The following is a 17,817-nucleotide window of genomic DNA, read 5'->3' on the forward strand; positions in this document are numbered from 1 at the left end:
ATTGCCCAAGTTCATGCTTTATTAAATAAGTAGCGTTCTTTGTGTGTGATGTTAATTGTCGCCTGTTCTTTCTAATTCCTCCAGGTGGGGCAGACCTACATTCCCTCTTCTGTGCCAGCCACCTTTGCCCCTTCACCCACCCCAGCCGTGGTGAGCAGTGGACTCAACGATCTCTTTGAGCTCTCATCTGGTATAGGCATGGCTCCTGGAGGATATGTGGCTCCCAAGTCTGTACGTAAGGAAAGAGAACAACCTCAGTATGTTGCCCTCCCTTAGGCTGCAGGGACTGAGGCTGCTCACATGTCCCTTTTGTTGATCTCTGGTGCTAGTAGAGCACCTCGGGTTCAATTTTGTCCCGCTAGGGATGTCTTTGTTTTCCTTGGGCAGAGCAGTGGTTTGTTAGAGATGGCATTAGTTACAGAGCTCTGGTTTTTAGTTCCTTCATTTTGCCTGTGATGATATTGCTCTAAAGAATGGCCCATAGAAACTGAGAATCCCAGTTTTGTTGCAGACCTACTTCCCAGCAAGCTTCTCCAGGAAAATGAGGGCAGGACACTATTTGCCACAATTTTCCTAGAAGACTCATTTATTTGGAGGAATTGAACATGACACTGCAGATAAAAATCACATACTCAGGACGAGCGCTCCACAGTGTAATGCAGATAAATGCTCTATTAGACAGAGATCGCAGATGCTTTGTCTGGAGAGTTCATTAGCTATGGAGCGTGGTTCTGATAGTGGGCTGCAGAGCAGCCACAGGGAGCTCAGGGTTGGCCCTTTCATGCCTCAAAGGGAATAAACAAACATTTGCACTCATTAAATAGCCAGTGGTAGAATAAGCTAAAATTACCCTATGAAATTTAGGATCTTGGGCTACTGCAAAGCATGCTCAAAGCTGTTGGTCCTTATCTGCTTGCAGGTTATGTAGCATATAAGACCAAATACAAAAGAACCCAGTAGTTTTGAGTGATGTATTTCTTTTTGAACTGCTGAAATATCCTGAAATCTCTTACCTTTCAGGTTTGGTTGCCTGCAGTGAAAGCTAAAGGACTGGAGATCTCAGGCACGTTCAGTCATAGGCAGGGACACATCTACATGGAGATGAACTTCACCAATAAGGCTTTGCAGCACATGACTGACTTTGCCATTCAGTTCAACAAGAACAGGTAAGGAAACCAATGCACTTTGTCTGCTATCTTTAAAAAAAATTGTGTATTCTTATGAAAGAAGCTTGTCTACTGGAGAGCTGCTACTTTCCATTGCACCACCATAGAGTGTGAGAGCTGAAAATACACGCTGGTGTGGTGTTTCTCAATTGTGCTGGCTCTGCTGCCTTCTGCCTCCATTAAGGAAACAGGCAGCAGACGATCCTGGTCGTTCTCCTGGCTTGAAGCAGCGTCTGCCCTGTTTAATCTCTGCAGAGTTTTAAAGCCACCTTTTGTGTTGTTAGGCAGGTAAGTGGTTTTATAGCCAGTAAGTGCCCTGAGCAAAGTGAGAGAATAAACAGGCAAGCATCTGAGCTGCACAAACACTGATCCCTAATGCCTTTACCTCCTGACTTAATTGCTATGCTGCCCCTCAGACTGTCTGGAAGTGCAGGTCTCATTAATAAAGCTGTTTGTCAGTGGAGAAGTTGCAAAGTAAGAGCCTGTGGCACGTGTTTTCCCTGTAATTGGCAGCAAAATGATTTTTGTTAGGAGCAGCCACTTGAGTGCTTAGAACATACAGATTGTTCTCAGAAATGCATCCCAGCCAAGAGACGTGACATGGCGGTGCAGCCCCATTGTCTTCCCAAAAATACCTTTGCTGCTCACAGGGCATGCAGCTGCTTTCTTGTAGTTTGCAAGCAGTGCATCAACCAGGATGGTTCTCATCGAGACTGCAAGGAAGATCTTGTGGCTGAGATGCTTTGCTGTTTCCTTTGGAGCCCTTCACAGGAAAAGGGTTTCCTATAACTAAGATCTGCTGAAACCATCTATTTAGTATCACCGTTAGCCTTGCAAATGTGGGATTTCTTGGGACGAATAATATTTACTTATAAAAGGCATTATGCTAAGTAAGTCAGTAAATGTTCTCCCTGGACTGCTGTATTTTCTGGAGAGTTTTTTGCTAAACTGCTATATGCAAATGTTTCGTGCAGATTGGTCTTTAAAATAGGCATTTTGCTTTTGATTTTTCCCTATGCATCAAGCTGTGTTTTAGCTGCACCTACATGGTGCTTCTCAAGGATGTAAGGAGTTTAAATACTGTACAGTAAAACAGCAGTTTCTCCTTTTGCATCTTATCAACACACGCTCTGTATGTTCTCTACTACTGTTTACTCTTCTACAAATGCTGTTCTCCTGTCATTGCTTTCCCCTCAGCCTGGTGCACTGAAAAGAGCTGCAGTGAGCTGTCTCTTTGGGTGTAAACATTAAGGTTTATGATTGGGAAGTTTCTATTGCATTTCTCCCTTTCCTGCTGCTACTAATTGCATTCACTGCAGTCTTGGGATAAAACGGGGGGTAGGAAAAAAAAAAGCTAGACCTCCAGTGTGCTGTAATGTCACAGCCACTTAGTGGGAAATGCAGCTTTCTTTCCTCTCAGAGAATAAGGGAAAACACCAGGGTTTCTCTCTCCCAAGGTGAAAAGGCTGCAGAAGGTAAATCTCATAACTGGGTCCTCACTGAGAGCATTCTCTTCACAGCTCCTTAGAGCTGATTGTACAGAAGTGTTATGTTTAATGTTAGCTGCTTTCCCTCTTCTGCTTTAAGTGGAGGTACCTGTGGAATTAAATGCAACTTGGACTAAAGAGGCAAGTAAAGATTTGCTTTGCTCTTCGGTGATGTGTGTACCCAGCTGAAGGAGCCTCAACTCAAACCAAGCAGTAGAGCCAGGATTAAGTCCAGATGCTGTGATCTGGGACCAGACAGCTGGCTGCATTGATTCATTTGTTCTGCAGTGCTGTGTTGTAAACCACATGTTCCTCCTTGGTTACATTATTTGTTTGGTATTGGCTTCAGTTCCTTCTTCCATAGCTTCCAATGATAAACAGCCATACAGAGACCCTGGAGGCCTGAGCCTGACTGATGCCATACAGGTGGTTGAACTGTTTCCAGATGTGGATTCTCTGGGCATGCTGTCAGGGACACTGCCAGATGGGTTTTCCTTTGCCTTGCACTGCTTTGAGTACCTGCCATGGTGCACATTGTCAGCTGTGCTCCTTTTCCTGGAGTAACAGCAAGGGCAGCTCAGGAAGAAGTGAGGCAGCTCATACTTGGCAAAAAGGGAATAGGTGTTGGGACAGCACCTCTGGCATTTCTTCCCCATAGGCACTCTCCAGCAATGCAGTGCTGCTGTCATCATCTCTGTTTTTCTCTTGCCCAGTTTTGGGGTCATCCCAAGCACTCCGTTGGCCATTCACACCCCTCTGATGCCAAACCAAAGTATCGATGTCTCTCTGCCTCTCAACACTCTGGGACCAGTCATGAAAATGGAGCCTCTGAACAACCTCCAGGTAAGGATGGTCCCCTGGGCAGGGATGGGGGGGAATCTGCATCTGCTTACCCTGATCCTTTGTCCTTTGCCCCACACATATAGGGCAACCAGGTAGAGCCAGAAGGTTGTGTGAGTGTTGGCCATGAGCCTGGCCAAATGTTTTTTTCCTATTCCTTCCTCTGAAAGAGACTTCTGGGCCTGAGGTTGTCTGCATCAGTTCTGGCATTCCTCAGTGGTCTTACTCAGGCTGCTGTAGCTGAAGCTCTCATTGAGCAGATGTGGTCCTCCCCCAGGAAGGAGGCTGTTCCCCATTTCTATTGCATGCAGGCACCTGGCAGTTGGGTTCTGTGACCACTGTCCCTGTCTGCAGAAGTGGTTCCTCCAAGGTGTATTTTCCTTGTGTCCCAAGGGTGCAGTTAATTGCATTGTAGCATGTTTTGCTTGCATCATGTCAGGAGGTGGGAACTGAGTTGGGTTCCTGTAACGTATCAGTCCATAGAGGGGAGTATTTTAAAGCAGCTTATTCTCTTTTTAGATTAAGAGAATGCAATGAAAGTTACTATTTATTCTGCCTGAGCAACTGTTTTTTCCTTTCCCTTGAATTCCTTTCTGGGGCTTATGACTTATTGATGAGTCTTCGGGCAAACAGCTCGAAATAGCTTCTCTGGCACTCAAACGAGCAGTCCTACACTTGGGCTCTGAGCTCAGTCATGCAATTGGGGGAGCATGTGGACAGTAAGTGACTTGCATGTGCTTGCCTTACGCAGAGGGCTCTTCTGCCCTTTGGAAGACCTGGGTTCCCTCTGTGTTTGGGTCACAGGTTGTACTTCTGCTTTTGGGTTGGGTGGTGTAAAGGAGCTGATGGTCCTGGTCTGCCTCCAGAGCACTGGAGATGCTCTCAGTGAGGCATTCTCAAGTTGCTGCTGCTTTGATCAGAAAGGAAGTGAAGTATTTGGGTTATTAAATCTCTAAAGGAATCAGGACGCTATTTCTTGTATTCTTTTCTGCTAGAACAAAGCAAAGAGAAAACATGCAAGGAAACCTCCAACTACTTTATATTGGGACAGCAGAGCTTCATCAGTGCCAGACTTAGATGCTAATTTGCTAGCTCTCTCATTGCCATAGAAGTTGGCTGCCCTTTTACAATTGGGGAAGCTGCCATATGGAGTAATAGTATATTTCTCTGCAAGGAGTTGAATCACGATAGCAGATGCCAAGTCAAAAAGAGCACTCCCCTTACTTTCCTGACAGCAGTGGGTTTGATGGAGATCTGTCATTGCCCTGACAGCAAAGGCTTTGCTTTTGTTTTGTGAGTTCATGTGGAAATGATCTGTCTTGAAACAGTCAGAAATCATTTTGGTGACCTACTTAGGGAACAATTTATAGCACAACATAGGATTGGAGAATACAAATGTCCCTGTATTCATTGAAGAACCAAAAACACTCATCGAGCTGAATTTGCCTAATGCAGTTTTTTCTCTGATCAGAGGTGGTTTGAACCTGAGGACCTTACCTTCATATCTTTTTGTTTAAGTCCCAAAACAATTTAACTCCTGAGGTAACCAAACTGATGGCTTTCAGCTTTTTGTTGTGTTAATTAGGAACTTCAAAGGTTAGCTGTGCATTCCTTAGGCAACTATTTCAGAAGGAATGAATTCGAGTCTTGTTTAAGGTTATTTTTATTACCATCTCTAATCCTTCAGCCAATACAGCTGGTTTAATCTTAGCGCTTGTAATCAAGGAAAGAAGCTGAAATATTTGACAAGTTAACAAAACGCCATTTTTTGCAAGAAGACTAATATTTTCAGAGGCTTCTTAGGTAAAATATGATGCTGATTCCCAACTGAACAGTCTGTTTGCTGGTTGTCTTCCAAGTTGTGATAATGAATAGCACAGTGCTCCCTCCCATCCTGACTGATGATAATTTTCTTGACCTGTTGAGTTGAAGCCTTAGATTCAACACTCAGTCATGCAATGAATTATTCAATGAATAAAGCCCAAGTTGGGCTCAACACAACAATCACACAAAAGGTGTGCCAGGGGTTGATTGAGCCTCACCATGCTTGGTGCCTTGGTTCCTTTGGCAGCTGGGCTGCTGGTGGTCATACAGACTCGCTATGTGAACCTGAGCTCTCAAAGAGGACAGTGGGGTTTTGCATACTGAGGGGTCTTTATTCCTTCCAGAGATTTCTTGAAGAAAAAATTGAAATGGGAAAGGAGAGGAGCAGTCCTGCGTTATTGCAGTGCCTAATAAATGGCTGTTCAAGGGCTGTGAAATGCTGTGAAATCAGAATGCTCGATCTGTTCAGCTGTGTACACAAAAATTGTTCCCCTAAGCCTGGAAATGGGTGAAATGGGAGCCAGCCTGCTGAGTTTCAGGGACCAGCTTGGCCTGTTGTTGTCACAAACCTGATGGTTTTTTCTGTGAGGTGGTAACTGTTAGCAGGAGTCAGAGCAATCAAAAACAAGCTGCATGAACTGAGGCTCTGAGCCTGGAGCACTGCCTTTCTCTTTGGGTAAACGTTCAGAATTGCCAGTCAGTGCATTGCTTTCCCCTACATCACCTGCTGTCAGCTGCCTGGGCTGTTCATTGCAGCTGCTGAGCACACAGCTGAAAGAAGTATGGCTTCGGTTTTCTGAAGTGCCCATAAAGTGATTTGGACTGGACTGACAAGCACGGAAAGGGAGGGATCTGCCAGCTGCATTTCTTCCTGGAAAGAGATACTTGGAAATGCAGACTTCTCCTGAGCATTGTGAGGTGTGGAATGGTGGTTTTTTTTTTAGCTCCAGTGACTTTGGCAGCTCATTATTTCTGTACAGGCAGATGAAGGTGCAGCTTCCTTGTTGAGAAAAGATCGGTCAGGTTAATGCACCAGATCACACTTAAGCCCTTCCAGGTACAGTTCTGCTCTAACTCATCACTTGTGCTCCTCGTTTGCATTGTAGAGCTGTTGGAGCTCATTCGTGAGAAGTGTGAATGCATCCTGGGTCACAAATGCGGAGCCCTCAGCACTTGGAAACGAGTTTCACAGTTTCAACTGTCCTCTGAGAATTGGTGCGAGGTCCAGGCAGTGGATGTTATTGATTTGGAGCCTGCTTATAAATTACATACCTGCCTGTGAGGGCTGTGTCAAACCCACTGCCTCAACCACCACGTGTGGTCTTGTGTAGTTAGAAGCAGAAGGTGGTTTTTTTGGGGTTTGTTACCTGGGTTTATTTACTCTTTGATTTATTTTTGAATGGCCTTAACTGATGAGTCCTATCCCAGCATGGAAGAAAACCTCCAAAGGGTTCATCAGTAACACTCCCATTGCAGCTCGATGTCTGCAGCCCAGCTCCTAGCCTAGCTGTAGGTAGAGCATCCAGTGTGCTGCCAAGCTCCTCTAGATCCCGAGCAGCTGACCTGTCAAACACAATGAAGGGAAACAGCTCGCACTCCCTGAAGGCATCTGACAGGCAGAGCAGCAGGCTGTCAAAGAACACGCCATGACCTTGTGCTGGCAGAGATAGAAGACTCTGCAGAGGAGAGTTCTCGCCTTAACAGTTTGGCTGTTACCAGGCTCTAAAGCAAAACCAAATTGGAAGGCAGTCCTTAATTTAATGTAGCTGCTAATGGGATTCCAAGTGGGTATGTTGTGTACTTGCTGCTGATGGAAAGCATCTGTGTTACTTTCAGACTTGACGTTGAAAGTTGGTTCTTACGCTCAAGTCTGGAATTTAAAGCATCAGCAACCTACGCAACTGAAGAAGCGATGTGGCATTGTTCTTAGGAGGCAGCTCTTCCCCTTGCTGCCATATGTTGGCCATCAGAGGGTTGTGATGCAGGGAAGGACGTCAGCAGGGTGCTCATGCTGCAAGGTGAGCAGTGTGTTCTGAGGGACACTTCTCCAGTTAGATAGTCTCAAGCAAGATACAAGTAATTGGAAGCCTTCTACCCATCTTCAGTAGGTCAGATGTTTTCAGCAGTGAAGCATCACATGAATATCTGTCACCTTCTTTTATCCCTCAGAAGCTTTGTGGTCTGTTTGACTTAATTCACAGGCTGGTCATTTTTCTTCTGTGTTTTTTTTTTTTCTCCTTTCAAAAAAGATGGCAGATCGAAAGCTGGTTTGATTTTAAAACGCTTCTGCTTAAACTCTCAAATGGCTGAGGCTGGAGGTCTCGTTAAAGATTTAGTAGCTCATGTGCAGACTGACAGGTTAAAGCTGTGGAGCCCCCGGCAGAGTTAGTCTGGACTGCAGAATGTATTGAATGCAAGTGGTGGTTCTTTTCAAGCATAAAAAACCTGCAGAGACATCTCAGCTGCTGGTATCACTTCAAATGTCAGCGATTGACTTGGGCCCACAGTTCCCACTGAAGGAGCACAATGTATATGTATGGCAGCAGCTAGGATGGAGATGCTTCCCCATCTGTCCCAGTGCCATGTCTGGGGACACTGTATCATTTTCCATCCTGCTTGCAAAAATGACACCTAACAGCTGATTCCTGCATCATTACAGATGCTTGCGGTGTGATGTGTGATGTCATTGCTGTACCCAGCCAGAGTGGTTTGGGGGAAGGCTGAAGTGAGGCTCGTTGTGCTTTGCTGGGGAAAAATTACACTTCACGGTGTCTTAATTGTGCATCTCTCTGGAGCGTAGCAAAGCAGCTTACTCAGTGTGTTTCTGCAGAGTTGAGAAGCAGGTCAGCAGATACCTTTTTATAGCATTTTTGGAGCTGAAGGGACAGGGTTAGCATATTAATTTGGTGCGTGCCTCCAGAACTGTGACTGGAGAGAAGGCTCTGCTTTCCAGCCCCGCTTTGTAAGAAACTGTTGTTGTATGGCAACAACAATTAGCTGTGAAGGCAAAGTAGACTCTGTTGTTCTAAGACAAGGTAATTAATCATGAAATCAGAGTTGGGAAGATCTTGGGTCACACAGTGCAGACCCTGCTATGCTTTGTTGTTTCACAGCACTGCCTCTTAGAGCTCAGTCAAGGCTGATTTTAAATACTCCGAGTGCTGGAGCTTTTGTCTTCCTTGGGAGGGTTTAGTGCTGCTTCATCATTCTCACTATCAGTTTTTCCCAGACATTAGCCTGAATTTTCCCTCTTCTGGCTTATCTCTGTGGCTGCTCTGCCCAAGCGCAGCATCTCTAATGGCCACGTGGTCCCTTCCACACCGAGGTGTGTTTTTGGCTGCTCACCCCATACTCCTAATCCCATTTTGCAGAGGCAAATCCCTGAGGTCCATCCGCCAATCCTCCTCACTCCCTCCTGCTCTCAGTGCCTCCATCTCCAGCATTAGGTGCTCAAAAGGCAGAGTATGATGCTGACAACCAAAGCACGTGACAGCTCCATCTCACAGAGGGTCCTTCAATATATTTTGGTTGGAGATTGCACTGTAATTTATGGGGCTTTAGTGGGCTTTAAGCTAATCCCATATAAGCCGGTGTGCACTGAGGGAATTAAAATATAAGCTGCTGCCTTTAGTGATGGTTGAAATTACAAACCCCCATGGACTTGCGTCCACCTTCCTGCTTCTCTTAGCACTGCTGGGACCCAACTGCTGGATGATTCCATTGGAAGTGCTCATCTCTGACCACCTGTCCTATGTCTGATAAACTGACTTGCATTGGAATTGTCTTTTAGTCCCCTCCCTCATCTACCTACAGCTATTCTTGCAGATATTTAAGGGTGTCTTTCTCAACCTACTGCTACAGACAATAGATTTTCCCAGCAGAACACTGATGTCTGTAATTATTTAATGTGACTGGAGTTTGTCTTGGCACAAGTCTGCATGTCAGCACATTTATTTCTTTGGCTCAGTAGTTGGTGTGGTTGGGTTTGTGTTTCAGCTGGGTGAAAAGCTGGAGAACTTCTATTTCAAAGGAAGCTCCTGGAACTCAGTGCTCACCACACAACCTCAATTCCAGGTCTCTGTCTGCTGAGCTGTACTCCCGTGACAAGCTATTGCAGTGCAGGATGATGCAAGGATAGCGTGAGAGGCATAGAAATCGGGCCCGGTGCTACATTTTTCCATGCTATATTATGACAAGGCTCTTTCTCAGACCTCCCATTTGCTCCTGCTGTACTGTCAGCTCTCAGCCTGCCCGGGGAGAACTGGAAGTGAGGTTGCTCTCGGTGTTGGCAGAGATTCATCAGTGATGTGGCAACCTTGTGTGATAAGAAGCAATGCGGTGCATGTCCCTGACTGGTGGTGTTTAATGACATGAGAGTTAAATCTTTTGTCAAATGATCCTGTCCTGATTGCTCCACGTCAGAGTTTTCTTCCAGGAATGAATGCAGCCCATATTCTCTGTGCTTGGTGGGAGATACCATGAGGAATGTACAGAATGGAGCAGCTTCAGGCTTCCTAAAACATGAGCAAGCAAGGAGCCTGCGAGCGCAGACATTGCTGAGAGCTGGGATTAAAGCTTGGGGGGGATACACGGGTTTAGAGATGGGGGGGTTGCAAAGCTGAGGTGGAAAAAGAGGAGTGATGGAGGAGCTCACGTACAGCATAGCAGACATGATAGTAGCTGTCTATGGCCACTGTAGACAAATTTATACCGGGGGTGGAATAAGTTGGGGGAGGGAGAGGCTGAGCAAGGGTAGAAAAGAGCAGAGTTGCTGTCTGGGACCTTTTCAGTGCAGTTGGCTTTGAAGCAGCGTGGTGAAATGCCTGCAGAAGATTGAGAAGCTTTTAGTGAAAATGGAGAGGGCACAGAGGGGTGGGAACGATCTTTGTCTGAAACTCCCCAGCAGCACAGCAGCATCTCTCCAGGTAGTCTCATATTCAGAGCTGACCTTTACTAGGAGAGCAGTGAGAGCGTGAGCAGGCAACGGACCTTGCAGAGCTTTGGGACCCCGTTGGACTTCCAGACAAATACTGATGCTTTATCCACCGTTTCTTCTGTAACAGGTAGCTGTGAAAAACAACATTGATGTCTTCTACTTCAGCTGCCTAATTCCTCTCAACGTGCTTTTTGTGGAGGATGGCAAAATGGGTGAGTGAGTGCTTTTAGGGCTGTGCTCGGCCTCCCTGAGCCCTACAGCATCCAGCTGGGCACAGCTGTGCCATGGCTGAGATCCATGTGTGCCTGCCTGTGATCTTTGTGCCAGCATATCCCAGCAGCCTGATTGATCAGCGGTGGTTGGATTGCTCATCTTTGTAGCCCTGCAGCTCAGTAGCTGCATCCCTCATCCTCTGCTCTGAGCCTCTGTCAGATGAGGGGTGGATATGTTTGCTTTGAAGCTGATTTCTGGTGTTTTTTTGTTGTTATTTTTTGATTCTTTGGGGTTTGGTTCATTCAAATGAGCGTAGGAATTGCCCCTATTTTAGCTCTTACATTCCTGTTCCCTTGATTACATTGTTTGGGTTGGATGGGAGGTTGCTTGTAAAGAGCATCCTAATTTGCACTGTAACATAATTCTTAAATCTGTGGGTCTCCTTCTTGTCAAATCCCACCTGCTCTTGGTTTTTCAGTCTGTCTTTGGTTTGGGGGCATCCAAAAACCAACATCCTGCTGCTTTTACAGCAAGGCTGGGGTTATCATAGAAACCAATCCTGGATCTGACCACACCAGGGCCAAACATGATCCAGAGTTCTACCATGTGTCTACCTTGCATCATTCTGTGGTGTTCTGATTAATGCACTTCTGCATGTGCTGATGGTCTGTCTTGTTTGCAGAGCGCCAGGTCTTCCTTGCAACTTGGAAAGACATTCCAAATGAAAATGAGCTTCAGTTCCAGATTAAAGACTGCCACCTGAATGCTGGTGAGTAGCTTAATTGTGCTGTGTTTGGTGTTCAGTGGACATTGCTTTACAAAGAGTTGTGTGTGTGGCTATCACATAAGAACACAACAGCCTGTAAGCCCTGGAGCCTGGTCAAAAAGCTTAGCTGGGTCCATAAAAACACATCTGAAATCCATGGTCTTCAATTTCACTTCTGTGCTTCTTCCCTTCATTCTGCATCTTGTTGTATTCTTGTTTTCTCTTTTACACCTTTGCTTCTCTGTAAAGCTGCTCCTATAAATGGAGCTGAGCAGCTTTTTGGGAGCAGCACTTAATCCCATCCTGCTGCTGTGTGTACCAGGCAATGCTCATACAGCCCTGCCTTTAATCCTGGGTTGGTCTGTTCACCTTTCAGCTGTGAAAGTGATCTTAGACACTGCTGTAGAAATGGTTGGATGTCTCTGGAGGGCAGGAGACATGAGAGAAGAGCTGCTCTGCCAGAGCTTGTCTGCTATAGGCAGACCTCATAGGTCTGACCTTAGTACTGCTGAAGGATGGAGTGTAGCAGGTGGAATGTGGCCAACTTAGCAGCTTTGCTAAGTCAAGAGGTTGTGGACAGGAGCCAAGTGGCTCTACCCAAAGCTGCTATGTTTCACAGGAAAAAGTGTCCCTATTGATGCTAAACCATGTAACCATTTTTTTCTCTCCTATCTGCCATTACACAATGAGCACCCTCTTGCTTCAATTGCAGAAAGAAGCCATGGATCTCTTTGTGTTCATAATTATTACTATTTCGGAATGTAAAAGATTGAGCGCTCAAGAGGGGGAAAGAAATAGCAGCTGTTGAACCTTCTGACTTGATTTCACTGTGGGGTTTCAGCTGAGAACAACCTCTGCTCCTCCTCCAGCCCTCCCTCTGCTCCACTCTGCTTGGCACAGCCTCTCCTGCACTGCAGTGTTGCCTCTGCCGTGGCCGTGCCCTGCTCCTTGCATCCAAATATGAGGTGGTGACTTCTGACATTGGCACTGAGGTGCTGCAGTCCTGCAGGCTTAATCCTCATGGAGGAGAATGGCTCTTGTTCCAAGGACTTCCTTGTGGGAGGTGTTGAAGCAGAATGCAGGCGGTCACCTGAGTTGCCATCAGGGTTTGGGAGCACACTGTGCCATCCAGGGCTGGTTGTCACTGCACAGCAGGTACATTACAGCCCCTCATGTGCAAACTGCAGGCTATTCCTAGATTTTCCCTTTTGCTCCTTCAAACAGAGATCAGCATACGAGTGACGATGTTCCTGTGTTGGTCTGCTCTGGGGCTATTGTGGGTAAAAGACTCCTATATCTGCAGTGCAAGCCAAGCAGTGCTGACTGGAGCTTTGATGGTTTGCAGCAGGGATGCAGTGGCACAGCTGCCCAGGGAGGTGTTTCAGAACCGTGTGGATGTGATCAGTTGGCACAGTGGCAGCGGGTTGGAGTTTGACTTGGGAATCTTAGGGATCTTTGCCAAACATGGTGGTTCCCAGCAGTGAAAGCCAGCACAGCCCTGGGGCTGCCTATGGGGTTGTATAGCCATAGAGGGATGAGCATTTCAGGGCTGTGTCTCAGGGCTGGGCTGTACTTGTGATGGGCTGCACATCTTTAATTGATCAGAGCTGCATTTTGCACATTTGCCTATTTAGGAAGAGGTTTTCATAATGCTTTGGAGAAAACCATATTCTGAGATGCAGCTTGCAATGAAAACAGAAGGTCATGGTTACAGCGCTGCGTTCTCAGCTCTTAGAATCGAGTGCTAACTTAATTGTTTTAAACAAAATGCCAGGTACCCAGCACTAAAAGCTCCACAGTGCCCATGAAGCCTGACACTGGAGCGTATGGGGAGGGCCATGGGGCTGCAGAGCCTTCCTCCCCATTCTGACCTGCACGTGAAGATTGAATGCCATGAAACAGGGATAACGAGGTGCTGTGCTGGTCAGCAGTTCTGGTAGCTTTGGTGTGAAATGAAATCTTCAGTGGTTGGAGCTGAATGTGACTCTATTGGTATGCGGCGGTCATCTCTGCTTTCCCCAAGTGATGTACTGATGCTGGAACTGAGAGAAATGGCATTTTCTTGTTGGAACAAGCAGGGACACAGGTGTGTGTGTGTGTATATATATGTGTGTGTGTGGCTCCTGCCCATACCAGGTGCTTGCCGGGGCTCTGCTGGCTGCTGTGCTCATGTTGGGAATCCAGCGTCTCTCTCCCAGCAGCTCCCTGCCTGTAAGGGCTGTGCTGTCAGATGGCATTAGCGGCCCTGCCTGCAGCCAGCACAGCCTGGCACTGTTGCTTAGCAACTTGCTCCAAAATCCCAAATCCTCTTGCTCTCGTTAACATGGGAGGGATGGGGACCAGCAACCTGGAGGTGAAAGGAATGGCTCCCAGCTCCCCCCAGTTTGGGGCTGGAGGAGGGGGAAGGGACATGCTGGGTGAGCACGTTGTTCTGGGTGACTGGCTGAAATGGGATGACTTCTGGTAGGATTTCAGGCACTCTTTGGGGTGTATCTGAGGTCAGAGAGGGCAGCTCAGCGCTGCCCCTATCCCTGCTCAGGGTGAGTTTGTTGCACAGAGCAGGAGCCGGAGGGTGGGAGAAGGAGACAGAGGGAATGAGGGTTTTTAAGCAAAGGATCTCATTAGGTACTTATATCTGCCAGTTTCCATAGTAACTGGGGAAGAGAACGAACCTAAATCTGAATGCGTCTGGGTAGCTGGATGCTGGAACCCTCCCTGACCTGCATGCAACTGCTCTGCAGCCAGCAGGCACAGGGGTACAGACACCACCCTGAGCCTCCCACCCCAGCACTCAGTGTGCCTCTCTTGCTGACATCCAAGGGCTGAGGCTCACCCTGTCCTACACCAAGAAGCCCCTTGGCAGCCAGAAGCTGCTGCATTGGGTCTTCCTGTTCTGCATATTTTTTCTGCTTTTGCTTCTCCAGAAGGTCCCATGGAAGTAATTTGTATAGAGGCAACCATGATACAGTTCAGCAGGTGAAATCACACATCTCTTGTCAGTGCCAAGGCCATACAGTGTGTTAAAACTGTCACAGCTCTGTGCTGAAGAAGCTGCTCTGGGCTCTGCTGTCTCCACAGACATATCTGAGCTAACATCCATTTCTCTTCATGCTTTTCTCTTCAGACACAGTCTCCAGCAAACTGCAGAACAACAACGTCTACACCATTGCCAAGAGGAACGTGGAGGGTCAGGACATGCTCTACCAGTCCCTGAAGCTCACCAATGGCATCTGGATCCTGGCTGAGCTTCGCATCCAGCCGGGCAATCCCAATTACACGGTGAGACCACAGGGATGTGGCGCATGCTGGGATCCTCCCAGCTCAGCTGGTGTTGAGGCAGATCCCATTTATTTGTGTAGGGGAGCAGAATTCCCACTGAACTGCAGCAAGTGAGATGCAATAGAATTGTGCTGCTCTGTTACCAGCGAGCTGGGATAATGCCCACTCAGCAATGAGTGTTTATTTGCTGAGGTTACCCAGAGATAAAGCCAAGAGACATTAGCAGGAAAGCATTGCCAGGACACCCTTCTCCCCCCCAGCAAACAAGCAGCAATTGATGCCCAGCTGGCTCCACAGCAGAGCTGGCTGTCTGGGCATCAGAGACTCCAAACTCCTGCTGGCATCAGCCTGTGGCTGGTGGGAATCATGGAATCATTAAGGCTGGAAGAGGCCACTGAGATCCAGTCCAGCTGTCAACCCATCACCTTCATACAGTTGCTGGCTGCCCTGTGTCATTGTACCCCTGTGGGCCTTTGACTGCTCCCATTCTCAGCTTCCCCTTGTTAGAATGTCCCTCCTTTTGGAAGGTGTTCTGGGCTGAGCAGCTGTAGGGTGAAAGCAAGTGATGGGAAACACTTCAGCATGAGGACTGATGCCACTCTGCTGATCTTGGCCCAGTCCTTGCTTCAGAGATGGGCAGTGTCCAAGTTTCAGTCTGGAAGGACTGAGCATTCAGACGTGCCCTCAGGTGTAGGGCTGTGATTTACAGTGTGACAGCAAATCACTGTTACAGAGCTCGGACCAGCGTCCCTTTGGCTCATGCCTGCAGCGCTGTCTGTGTTTGGTAAGGAATTTGGGATCCCCACGTGGGCGTTTGCTTTCATGTGCTTCCTCCTGCTTGTGACAAGCGCTGAGAAAGCAGTTTGGTTTTGGTGGTGAAGGAAGCAGAATCCAAAACTATTCTGGATTAAGGTTGGAAAAGACTTCTTAGACCCCTGTGTCCAACCCCACTGTGCCCATTGCCCACATCCCTCAGTGCCACATCTCCATGGTTCTGAAACACCTCCAGGGATGGGCCTCCCCCCATCCTCCCACCCCTGTGCAGCTGTGCCACTGCAGCATCCCTCTTTTGGAGGATAAATGTTTCCTGCTACCCATCCTGAGCCTCCCCTGCTGCATAAAGCCATGACTTTTTCCACCCCGTGCTGTAAGTTAGAAGGTGCCATCCCTGCACCGCCACCACCACTAACCTCTGCTCTCCTCCCTCAGCTCTCTCTGAAATGCCGTGCTCCCGAGGTGTCCCAGTACATCTACCAGGCCTATGATGCCATCCTGAAGAACTGACGGAGCTCTGCCTGTGCCTCACCCTGCAGGAGGACAGAGAAAAGGTCCCCGTGTTCTCCACTGCTGGCACGGGGAAAAGCACTCTTAAACTGGAAGCAGCTGTATTCATGTGTAGGATTTCAGTCCAGGGCACTGATTAAACAAGGTAGCAATTAGTATCCACGTGCTAACGATGATAGGGAACAAACCCCTTTGATATTTTTAGCGTCCATGGAGTTTGTAACCACTTGCTTTAAGTCCCCCCCCCTTCAACTCGCCCCTCACTTGTCCGTTCTTGTGGGCTTCTCCATTTTGTGCCAATGCAGGTGTTTTCTAAATGGCTTTAGGTGTAGTTCTGATTTTGTACAATACTGCTCACTGGAAAAGGAAAGAAAAACCCACCTAAAAACCCAACCCACGGCTTATTAAAACAAGGCAAAATGGTCAGAAACATCCACTGCACTTTATTTTATATTTTTGATACTTTTTTTTTTGGTGTTTTTTTTTCTTTCTTAACTGTAATTGGCTTTAAAGGGAAAGTGATTCCATGGAGATGGTGGGTGCCCTGCAGGGGTGGCTGTGGGCTGACTGAGGAACAGAGCCATGTGCTGCACCTGTGGGACAGAGGGACCCCTGAGTGCAGCAGAGTGGGTTTATTGGGTTGTGCTGACCCTCAGCTCTGCTCCCCACCAGGTTTCATTCCATCCATCATCTCCCTGCCCTGTGAGCTGCTGATGTAGGAGGGAGAGTCCTCATGTGTGGGGAGGGGCTGCAGACAGGTCAGTAATGGGACGGGGAAGGACAAAATGTGGAGATGGAGCTCACTCTTAGAGCAAAAGCACAGGGTGTGTTCTGTGCATCCTCACCATCTGCAGCTCCTCCTCTTGCTCGCTCTGCCTTTCACCCAGCCCTTGAGCTCTGCCCCTTCACCCAGTGCTGTGCTAACCCAGGGCTGGTGGTGCGCATCCCAGCAGGGCAGTGCTGGGGCTGAGTGCTTCTCCCCATTCCCATGGTGGCATAACTGGGACCAATTTGGGCTTGGCAGTGCTTGTGCTTGCTGAGCTGAGCACACCTCAGCAGCATTTCTTCTGTTAGCAGCCCTAAGCCACATGGCACTGAGGGTTGCTCAGTCCCTGCCCCCAGCCCCCCCCCCCCCCCCTCTTTTCCCACCCATCCTTTGGGCCAGGAGCCCTTTCCTATTCACAGTTGTGCACTCACCGTGTTGCAGCTGCTGAGTGCTGCAGCCCCAGCAGTGAATGCTAAGCCTTGTGCATGCCTTGCTCCATCCATCGCTCGTCCTGCTTCATTCAGCCAAGCCTTTAACCAGGGCAGCTCTGCCCTCCCCAGCATGCTTTGATGCCATCTCCTCCCCAACAAGCCAAGCTCTGACGCATAGCAGCCCCCATGTTGTCATTTAGATGCCGCGTTCAAGGTCAGTAAATGTTTTATGGTAGAAGATGGTTCAGCAGGGTTTGGGCATCGCCTGCAGCCAAGAGGCCGATGTTGGGAAGAGGTTAAAAAGCCCCATTTATCTCCCCAAGCCTCAGTGCAGAGAGGTGGAGCGCCTGGCAGGGCAAGGAGGGCTCTGTCCCTGTGCTCTGGTTGAGGAAAAGTGGGGCAGAGCTGGAGTAACACGGTGCCTGTGAGTGCTGGGAGGTGATTGCTCCAAGCCCTGCAGGGCCACCGCAAAAGTCATTATTAGAGCAATTAATGAAGCACCGGCGGCACTGAGTGCTGGGGCAGGGAGGAGATAGAAGGTGAGGAATGAGCTCAGCCTTATGCCACAGCTGGAGGAGCTCCAATGTGGGGAGGGGATGCTCAGCACCCCTTCCTGTGCCACTTCTCTTCCCAGTGTTTTGGGCACATGGGTGTCCCCAAGTTTCTGAGCCCTCCTCTCCTGCTGTGCCGCTTGGTTGCTTTGCTCACTGTGTAGCTGTGTTGCTCTTCAGGCTCTACCTGGTGTCTGTGTCAATAAACTCATTTCCACAATGCTGTGGCTGCGCTGTGGATCTGTGGGAGTGGGGATGGGGTCAGCTGGGGTTG

At 48.1% G+C, this 17,817-nt stretch overlaps 1 protein-coding gene across 4 annotated transcripts in view; it reads left to right on the forward strand.

Annotated features, from left to right (window-relative positions):
- The window catches only part of AP2B1 (adaptor related protein complex 2 subunit beta 1), a 60,611-nt gene extending 42,848 nt beyond the window's left edge, over positions 1 to 17,763 (forward strand). For all 4 annotated transcript variants that reach the window (XM_085522307.1, XM_085522308.1, XM_015880627.3 and 1 more), the window contains 7 exons: positions 85 to 231; positions 1,021 to 1,166; positions 3,367 to 3,496; positions 10,381 to 10,465; positions 11,149 to 11,235; positions 14,357 to 14,511; positions 15,721 to 17,763. In XM_085522307.1, coding sequence (XP_085378433.1) covers positions 85 to 231; positions 1,021 to 1,166; positions 3,367 to 3,496; positions 10,381 to 10,465; positions 11,149 to 11,235; positions 14,357 to 14,511; positions 15,721 to 15,795 — 825 coding nt within the window. In that variant the 3' untranslated portion in view covers positions 15,796 to 17,763. The remainder of the gene's footprint in view (positions 1 to 84; positions 232 to 1,020; positions 1,167 to 3,366; positions 3,497 to 10,380; positions 10,466 to 11,148; positions 11,236 to 14,356; positions 14,512 to 15,720) is intronic.
- Positions 17,764 to 17,817: the final 54 nt, after the last annotated feature.

The sequence above is a fragment of the Coturnix japonica genome, chromosome 22, assembly GCF_054131305.1.
Source record: "Coturnix japonica strain WE chromosome 22, WE-NBRP24, whole genome shotgun sequence".
NCBI classification, from domain to species: Eukaryota; Metazoa; Chordata; class Aves; order Galliformes; family Phasianidae; genus Coturnix; species Coturnix japonica.